General features: G+C 33.1%; 2 protein-coding genes across 2 annotated transcripts; one reads left to right on the top strand and one right to left on the bottom strand.

Moving 5' to 3' along the window:
* The first annotated feature begins 276 nt into the window (after positions 1-276).
* Positions 277-4,323, top strand: LOC110868424 (short-chain dehydrogenase TIC 32 B, chloroplastic). Its single transcript, XM_022117583.2, has 8 exons — positions 277-476; positions 2,696-2,927; positions 3,130-3,209; positions 3,304-3,457; positions 3,557-3,635; positions 3,704-3,788; positions 3,860-3,906; positions 3,999-4,323. Exons 1-8 carry the CDS (start codon positions 359-361, stop codon positions 4,170-4,172), a joined length of 969 nt encoding a protein of 322 aa, XP_021973275.1. The 5' UTR covers positions 277-358; the 3' UTR covers positions 4,173-4,323.
* On the bottom strand, positions 4,282-8,988 carry LOC110868423 (UNC93-like protein 3). The gene is made up of 10 exons (XM_022117582.2): positions 8,614-8,988; positions 7,077-7,240; positions 6,867-6,930; positions 6,649-6,762; positions 6,513-6,557; positions 6,173-6,423; positions 5,992-6,082; positions 4,991-5,100; positions 4,773-4,899; positions 4,282-4,665 (listed from the first exon to the last, which is right to left on the bottom strand). Exons 1-10 carry the CDS (start codon positions 8,770-8,772, stop codon positions 4,480-4,482), a joined length of 1,311 nt encoding a protein of 436 aa, XP_021973274.1. The 5' UTR covers positions 8,773-8,988; the 3' UTR covers positions 4,282-4,479.
* Positions 8,989-10,335: the final 1,347 nt, after the last annotated feature.

The raw sequence follows: 10,335 nt of genomic DNA, 5'->3' as shown, positions 1-10,335 counted from the left end.
GTACTTATATCCTAAGGTAATTTTAGAGATAAACATCCAATTCGTTCCATGAATATCCTTTTCTTGTATAAAAATAGTAAACATGCAAAACCAATTAATGAAGTTGAATTTTTGGATTATTAATGAATCTCGAAAGAATAAAAAATGTATGGGATTTGGTTGTTTGTTATAAGTAATAAATTCACCGCTTTACTTTCACGCATTTGACACCCACTCTTCAAACACAATCGTCATCCCCTCTTATTTTTGTATACATATACATGAGATGCAACCAATATATATCTGCACATTTCAGCTAGCCATTCTCTCTCTCTCACACACACATACATATACACAAATAGAAGCTAAAATCATACAAATGGGAATATTATCGTTGATATCAGGATGGCCCGGGCCTAGTGGATTCGGATCAGCCTCTACCGCTGAACAAGTTTCCGAATCAATTGATGCTTCCGCTCTCACAGTTATTATCACAGGTATACAGTGTTGTTATGATCAAACACAAACAACTTTTAACGTGTAAATGATACAAATAACTATAATCGTTATTATTATTACTTTATAGTTATAAAGTATAGAAAAAAATTATCACTCAAGTTATTATAATAAAAACTGTAACGTAATAATAATATTTACTATGGTTATTCATATCATTTACACGTTAACCTCTATTTATACTAGATCTCACTGTTGTATGTGTGTTTTTGGCGATACATGGTGAGATTATCGTTTGATTTCGTCAAGAAATCGTCGAATATGGGGACTGGATCATTGTATTTTGTAATTTAACATGTACTTCTATGTGTTTCTGGTAGCATAGAGGATTTTCTCAGGAAGTAAAAGAAAATGAAATCATCGAATATTCATGAATGAACTAACTGATATTTTTGGAAAAGATAAAATGATATTTTCGTGACGCAATGGAATATTAGTTACACAAATAACTCAAATGATAAGAAAATCATTATTTAGGGTTCTAATAATATTTTATATATATGGTATGTTTTATTATTTATTTAAACTAGATTTAATATATTTTAATTATCTTATTTTTACCAGAATTAATATTTCGGTTATCTTTTAAGTTATTAGTCATTTGATGAAACTTAATAATTCAGCTAAATAACCTTTAAGTAGGTGTTTTTTTATCATTTCTAATAGCTATCAGAAAGTTTATTAACGAAAATAATTTTTGCCAGTTTTGGTCACTAATACAAGGTTTTCGATAATGTTGGTATCTGGTAAGAAGCTGGTTGTAATTTATGATAGTTTTTTTGCTAGGAAAATTTCTTAGGACAATGGATCCTTTTCTAGTAGTGAATGTCTGAATACAACTTTTGATACGACAATAAACACTCACCCATCTCAGTTTTATCTAAACTGAACGTTTGCAAGATGGTCTTGATACGATAATAATAAACACTCACCATCTCAATTTTATCGTAACGTTTTGCTTCAAGAAAGCAATTTTAACACATATTTAACTACATACATTGTAAAAAAAGTAGTTTTTCATTGCTATACTAATTATATATGTAAATAAAAATTATATGTCTACTTTTAACTATATTTTAGAAGAGCTTATAATATTACTTTTTGGACTTTTCACTTTATAGATATACTTTGTGTTTCCTAAAGTTTTCGACAGATAACAAGGTTCCACCTTCAAAGTAGTGCACCATCATCATCATCACTACCATCAGTATTCATCATGGCCTCTAATCACCACCACCTCCCATACACCTCACACGATCCCACCAACACCTCATAATAATCATTTATTTATCAGTCTAAAAATAGCTAGTTAGTTGTAATATTTTATCTAAATAACATATGGACTTTTTTTGGAGTAACTAAGTGCCTAACTTTTATTATTATAATTTTTGTGTAAGGATCAAATACAAATGGATTTTATCATACAAAATATCCTTAACATGAGATGGAAAGAAAACTTTTTTTTAAATTTTTTTACCGTCTACTTAAGTATATGATGTTTAATCGCAAAATGTAAAAAAGAAAATGTTTAATTACTCTACTAGTGTAAAGTCAATTTTTTTTTTTAATTTTTAGATTGGGAAAAAAAATTTCAGAAAAAAAAAATCCCTCCTTTACTTCTCACATTAAGCCAATTTGTATGTTACGACCCATTTGTACAATAATTTAATCCCATATTTTTACTATTTTTGTTGTTATAAATTCTTTTGTGTCTTAAAATTCGACTAAAGAATATATCCTTTTACTTACATACATGTTTTTACATGTAAAAACATGTATGCAAGTACATGTATGCAGGGGTGTTTACAACCATATCCAAATTTACTTTAAAACTTTAAGATGTAATTATAAGAGTTGATAAAACTGATTCAAAATATCATATGCATAATCCACTTAAATATATTTCAACATAAACAAATTATGAAAACATGATTCTTTTTCTAGAAAGACATGATTGATGTGATAATTACTATTTGTGGAAACAAGATCAAAGATTTTTGAATGGTGGTGATCTTAATGCCATAGATTTCAAACAACAATATAGACAGATTTTCATTTCTTTGCTATTTTTATTTATTTTGCCTTTTTTTTTTACATCTGCTTCATTAAACCGAGACTTGATTATGTAATTAAATGATTTGGGATTAAAGAAAATTACGAAATAAATTAGGAAAATGAGAACATGTATGTGGTTGTGCAGGAGGAGCAAGTGGGATCGGGTTAGAGACAACAAGAGTATTAACAATGAGGGGAGCTCATGTGATCATAGCCGCAAGGAACACCAAGGCTGCAAATGAAGCCAAACAAGCCATCCTTAAAAACAATGACAACGCCAAGATTGATGTTCTTGAGCTTGATCTTTCATCTCTCAACTCGGTTAACGCCTTTGTTCATACCTTCAAAGCTCTTAATCTTCCGCTCAACATCTTGATGTAAAAATCTTGCCATTAACCACTTACTTCCCGATCATGGTTTTTTTTTTTTTAATCTCTTACCAGTAAAATAAACAGTCTAACAGGTCGAAAGTCGTCCAATACAAAAAACCTCCTAAAAGCTATAGATTATCATTAAAATGATATAACGTGTCACTGCGTTAGCATTTTTTTCTAACCGAAGAAGACTCTAAATTTGCAGAAACAATGCTGGTGTTATGTTTTGCCCCTACCAACTGTCACAAGACGGGATAGAAATGCAGTTTGCGACCAATCATCTAGGTTGGTCCCTAATGTATCTTATTATTTTTACTAACAAAATCTTGATCACTATTACCATGTTAAATATTAAATGTTGTGAATGAATGTTTTTCAGGTCACTTTCACTTGACAAACCTACTACTTGATAAAATGAAGGAAACAGCTGCAAGAACTGGAATCGAGGGTAGAATTGTAAATTTATCATCTATAGCTCATCGCTACACTTATGAACAAGGGATCGTGTTCGATAAAATCAATGATAAAGATAGGTAACTCTATCAGTATTTGTTTTCTAATGTCATTTATGATCCTAAATTCTAATATGTTGTGTAATGATATCTTGGATTCCACTAACTTTCCTAAACCAGCTATTCTGAGAAAAAAGCATACGGTCAGTCCAAGTTAGCCAACATATTGCACGCTAATGAGCTCTCTCGACGCCTACAGGTATCTATTTATTTATTTACGTTCCATTTTATCAATAAATTCATATTTATTTTAAAATTGAAATGCAGGAAGAAGGGGTCAATATTACAGTAAACTCGGTACACCCCGGGTTAATAATGACCGATCTCATGAGACATTCATTCCTGCGTATGAGTAAGTAGTATATAAAGATATTTTTACTAGAAAACCGAACTTGGTGAAGTTTTATGTGTAATTTTTGGCAGGAATTTTTAAGCTGTTCACTTATATCTTCTGGAAAACCGTACCACAGGTAATGTTTAAGCGTCATATATCAAATTTACCGACATCTTTTCCCTTTCGAATTATGTTAAGAAAATCTTTTTATCCATTTATTACATATAGGGTGCGGCAACGAGTTGCTATGTAGCATTGCACCCGGACCTAAAAGGGGTGAGCGGGAAATACTTTCAGGACTGCAATGAATACACAGCAAGCAACTTTGCAACTCATCGTGAATTGGCGAAGAAGCTCTGGGACTACAGTCAAAACTTGGTCAACTCTCTTCAACACTCCTGATGTTGTTTTCTCCTTCTGATGCGGTCCGGTTTATGTTTTATTTCGAATGTATGAAGGGTTACTTAATATGTTTTTTTTTTTCTTTTGAATCACACTATAATGCCACATATGTTATATCAAATGTCTCAAATCAAAGAGGACCATTTCCATTTACAGTTGTTTAATACAAGACTAATAAACAACACGGAATATAACATATTAACATGTCGCATGAACAACATGAAATATAACTGTTTAAAGGGGAATAAACAGTTTCCACAAGCAAACAGAAAGGGAAGAATAGCACACGTTTTTGATCGGTTGAGACTTACGAAACGTGATTGGAAAACACCTTTTCCACTTTAAGCACGAGAAATAGAAATCCGACTAATGACAACACGAGTGCGGCAAGCATAAGAAATAACATGGTCTGCAGCGAAATGTATGGGCTCAAAAAGAATACAACCGCAATTGAAGCACTCTGCCAGAGCTTCAACTGCGCAAACGTCCCTTCCTGTTCATGTCGACAATGAAAAAGATATTAGGATACATAATGTGAATTTTTTTTTTTTTTTTTTATTATTGTTGTTGTTGTTGTATTTTTGAAAGGAAATGTATTACCATATTATGCTTGAAAAGCATTGCCAGCAAAGCATTCAGCTGTGTCATGAGCACCCCGTCACCGATTCCCCATACCGCTGCAATGAGAAGCGGGTATACTACGCGTAGAACACCATCGGTAGGTTCACTAGAAAAAAAAATTAGAAAAATGTAAGGAACAGAAACCGGAAGAGATCCGAATTTGACTTGTACAAAAAAGTCAACAGGAGAATAATAACCTGTAATTTAGCAGCCAGATCAATATACCACCTTGTAGAAAGGCTCCACCAGAAACAATCAAAGTGATAGATGTGAGACCGGATGTAAACCGACCAGCAGCTAGAGAACACTGACACGCATTTCAATTGTCGGGTGTCATTAAACTTAATATAAATCTTGAAGTTATAGAATAGCTAAAAGAATGATATACTTGTGATTTATACGATCTTCGGGTAAATTACATATTTCATCCTTTATATTTATATCAAGTTCAGTGGACAGCGGCGGAACTAGCCCAAAAAATTAGGGGTATCCCAATTTTTTATTTTTTAGACCAGGGGTATCCTTTGTATAACGGAGACGAAGGGGTATTTTTACACTACGGAAACGGAGTTAAGGGGTATTTTTACACTACGGAGACGGGTTGAGGGGTAGCCCATGCTACCGCTACTAACATTCTAAGTCCGCCCCTGGGATGTCTTTTACCTTTAAAAATGTTAGGAGTCATCCTTCATGTCTTAAAAACTGTGCACGGTCTGTCCTTTGACACTAACCTGGTTAAAATTTCAGTTAAGTCTGGTCACATAAGGGCAGTTTAGTCTTTTTTATGGTGTTTAGAGAGAGAAAGGGTGTTTATATCTCTTATTTTTAATTCTTTTTGTTTTATATTTTATATACTTTTTTTAATAAATGGATAAAATAGCTATATTGCCCAAACTTAACTGAAAATTTTAACCGGGTTAATCTCAAAGGACAAATCCTGCAATGTTTTTAAAAGATAAAGGATGATTCCTGCCATTTTAAAAGGTAAAGGACATCCATTATCCATTGAAATTTGGTATAAACATACAGGACGAAAAGTTTAGGGTGTGTTTGGATGTGTGCGTATTGTGAGACACCGAGTAATCAGAATCAAAATCTCCAAACGCCGCCTTTGTCCTCTTTATCAATTTTAGCAATAGTATTAGAATTTTAAAAAAGGCGTCTTATAAATATAAAAAGTGTGGGTCCCATCACTCACAATTGCGTCAAAAACTCCGTATACAGCCATAGCACCACCAACACCAGATTCACCGAGAGATGGCTGAACATAATACTTTGTAAATTCTGCCCTACAATCATAAATAAAATGCAAGTTTTGTTTAATTAAAGAATGAAATGAGTAATTACAAAAATACCACCATAAGTTTATGTATACTTACCAAACAAATGCTTGTTGTAGACCAGAAAACGCTATAAGTGGGACGATCAATAACATCCTCACGTCACACAAAGGGGTTATTATTTGATTCCACAAAGATGCTAAAAGTGTATATAAACCGGGAGAAGAATCTCTATCCCCTTCGGTTTCTTCACCGTCCCGTTTCTTTAAGAACGACATTAGAACCGTTCCCAACGTCATGCTACCAAGAAAGACCGTAAAAAGTAAAGTTGTTCCGCTTGTACTTCCCTCCTGCAAAGAATACTTCAGTTTATTTTGTGTTTTAGGACTGATATATTAAAGCCGGTTAATTGATAAAACTATTAGATGCAGATGCTTACCGCTCCATCCTTTAACAAAGCGAGAGTCAAAAGATTTCCAACTAGCTGGTAATTCAACACAAAAGGAGGTTAGTTTATCTGTTGACATCGTTAACTGTAAGTAGTTAACTTCGTTAAGAGAAAGTTCGAACTACACCTGGTGGCTAGCAAAAATTCCCCAAAACTCTCCATTGAAGTGGCCAATTACGGTTCCTTCGTGTAGCTTGTGATCATTTGCTTGGCTCCTTGCAGTTGCGGTAAGGTATGTCCCCTGATACACAAACACATAGTCAAACCGTAAGCCGTATACTTTATTATATACTGCTAAATTTTATAAAATATAGCGAATCTTAGTAAGTAAAGAAACATACATACCTCCCCAACCCATAAAATAGCAGCAGCAAACCCGAGGTACAAAGAAGCCGGCACCATTGTATACCTATGATTAACGAAATAAAATAAAAATTAACCAATATTACAATACTGACAAAGACATTTAATTGTGATATAGAAGAGTTTCATTATGAATATGATTTTAACACTTCATAACAAGTAGCAGTGTAGTGTTGCAAGAATATTAATTACCAGGATGGTTTTAGATTTGCAGCTATGTACAACCAATAACCTGTAGTACCCAACAGCAGCGCGTTCTTCGATCCAAGCTTTCTAACAACCGAAGAGGCAAATAGTGAAGAAACAGTGAAAGATGTATACAATATTCCAAGTGAAATAGTTCCCAGATCTCCATCCTGTAATAACACAAATCATAACATAAGAGAGTATCTTCATATTTGTATCAGTTTACACTTTACAGTGTACTCCTAATAAATACATGGGAAATTGGATTTTAATTAGAGTAAAGTTCCCGTACAAATAACTTTAACGTACTAAACGTACGAATAGCATGAAAAAGGCAAAAAAACGCGGTGGCATTATCGTAAATATTTGCTTGTAGGGTAATTATCAAAATTACTCTACAAATGATCTTGTAGAGTAATTTTGATCTTGTAGAGTAACTTTATAAAATGTTCTTGTAGAGTAATTTTGATCAAAAACTATACCTCACCAAAAAAATCCCCAAAAAACCTAACCCCCACCCCCCCCCCACACACACACACCCAAAACTAAATGCTAAAAACTAAACCATAAAGCTAAACCCCATAACTAAATGCTAAAAAAATTTACAAAATTACTCTACAAGATCAAAATTACTCAACAGGATCATTTTACAAAATTACTCTACAAGATATAAATTAATCTACAGGATCATTTGTAGAGTAATTTTGAATTGTATGTTGTTTGATAAACTTGCAGAGTAATTTTGATTCACTTGTAAGGTAATTTTGATACACTTGTAGAGTAATTTTGATACACTTGTAGAGTAATTTTGATAATTACCCTACAAGATCAAAAGTACTCTACTAAACATTTTACAAAATTACTCTACAAAGATCATAATTACGAAAATGTCATCGCGTTTTTTCAGCAAAACCTTCAGTTCGTACGTTTTGTACGTTAAAGTTATTTGTATTTGATCTTTTGTCTTTTAGTTATCCCAACTTTGACCTGTTGGCCGGGATTAATCCCATCTCAGGAAATGTTTACCGATAGTCCCATCCCAACTTTGAACATATTATCCGTCAGCGATCCCATACTAACTGAAAGTTAACCTAGTTAGTTTTTGCTGACGTGGACTGCCACATAAGCGGTCCATTGTCCACATCATCAAAAAATTGTCTTTTTGCCACATAAGCAGTCCACATCATCAAAATTTGACTTTTTTGTCACATAATTAAGCAGTCCACGTCAGCAAATGAAAATATGTTCAAAAAGTTGGGATTAGTCCCGGCTAATAGGTCAAAGTTGGGATTATCATAATCCAATTTCCCTAAAAACAGCTATAATTTTTAGGTCAAACCTCTTGACTTCTTCAAATTCAATTCCAATATATTGGCAATCTAATCAAACTCTTTGCAATATCTTTCCAAATTCATATCAATTTTGAGTAATATAACCTAAAAACGTGATGCATACGAATAATATCTCGACTAAAAAAACCCAGAATAGTTTACTACATACACACATATAGTAAACTGAAATATGCAGAAAAAAGAAGACTGACAGTATTAAGTGTACTCTGCAGATTCTGAGCAGCACCATAGGCTAGAAAAATCAACAAGAAGGCCCAGCTTAGAATATGAATGTCTCTGCCATGATTAACCGTTTGATTTTCAGCTTGAATTTGATGATCAACAAGTGGTGATTCTTCATCCAAAGCCATCTTTGTGGATCAACTAACGATTGATTACAGATGTCAACGGTATGAAATTGAGGAGGCGGCTTAATTTACAGAAGAATCATAGTGTGTCGATTTGTATATAAAATTATGAATTGGAGTGCAGGCGAGTATAAATTATTGGTGGTATCGGAAAGATTTGATACAAGACACGGAGAGGGGTATCTAAGGAATCTAGCGTGAGTGTGTTTGTATGTGAGAAAAAATGGATTGTTTATTTACTAGTTGTATATTTTTAGATTATTTCTATTTTTGTTTTTTTTTTCAAGATTATTAAGTAAATTACACTTTTCAAGATTATTATAGTAAATTACACGGATAATGTTTATGGTTCGGCCTGACTTATAGATCCCGTCTCTATGTTATAAGAATTGCGTATATAGTCTCTAATCACTCGGTTTATTTTTATTCATGGTTCATACAGTTAATAAAGTTAGTTTTAGACGTTAGATTTGGTAGGTGAAATGCAGTGATGCACAGAACGATAGTGGCGACCAGTGGTTGAGGCAGTGGTGACAATGGCAACATAGAAGTTGGGCTGGATCCATTTTTAAGCAACTTTTGATTGGAAATTACCACAATATGTTCGAACTAATTAGTTTAAGTTACATAAACTATGAATTTTCACATTCAACAACAATGCAATCAAGCACATTTTTCCTAGTATTCTCATTCAAGCAAACTTATATGGCGAGTATAAGTGTTTATAAACAATAATCAAGGAAACGAACCGAATGAATACGAACAAGGCCTTGTTCATATTTGTTTGTTAAGAAATTGTCACACCCCAATTTCCGGTGGGCCCGGAAGATTAGGGTTTAAGCGTGACGATTGGATAACAGTATCACAAATTATATGCAAAGGAAGTATCGAGTAAAAATATTTAATTAAATAAAACTTGAATATATATATAGGGGACCGCTAAAATGAAAACCACCTCCAGTTGTAAGAACCATGAGAACTACACCGTACGTGGCGAGTTGGACCAAATTTTTTTTCATAAACGTAGATGCGTGTATTATAAACACATTTGTAAAAAAATTCAAAAAAAATGTCGTGTGTGTAGTTTTGAGCACCACAAGTTTGTGTTTACGGGTACGGTACCCGTAAACATTACGGTACCCGTAAACACAAACTTGTGGTGCTCAAAACTACACACACGACATTTTTTTTTTTGAATTTTTTTTACAAATGTGTTTATAATACACGCATCTACGTTTATGAAAAAAAAATTGGTCCAACTCACCCCGGATCAAAAATTTCTCATGGTTCTTACAACTGGAGGTGGTTTTCATTTTAGCGGTCCCCTATATATATAGGGAGAAGATCATGCGAGAACCACCTCTTATTGCGAGAACCGCGAGAACCAATGTGAACACAATCAAAAATGCCTAAAAATAGCTAAAAATCACACAAAAAAATTTTTTTTAATATTTTTTATATAAAAATCGCTACTTTTCGAAGCCAAAAAAAAAATTTTTTTGCCACTAAAAGTAGCGATTTGAGCATAAAAAATATTTTAAAAAAAAATTTAGATTTTTTTTTGAA

Source organism: Helianthus annuus, chromosome 7, assembly GCF_002127325.2.
Source record: "Helianthus annuus cultivar XRQ/B chromosome 7, HanXRQr2.0-SUNRISE, whole genome shotgun sequence".
In the NCBI taxonomy this organism is placed as follows: domain Eukaryota; kingdom Viridiplantae; phylum Streptophyta; class Magnoliopsida; order Asterales; family Asteraceae; genus Helianthus; species Helianthus annuus.
The sequence above is the reverse complement of the archived record's forward strand: the minus strand, read 5'-3'. Positions and strand labels throughout refer to the sequence as shown.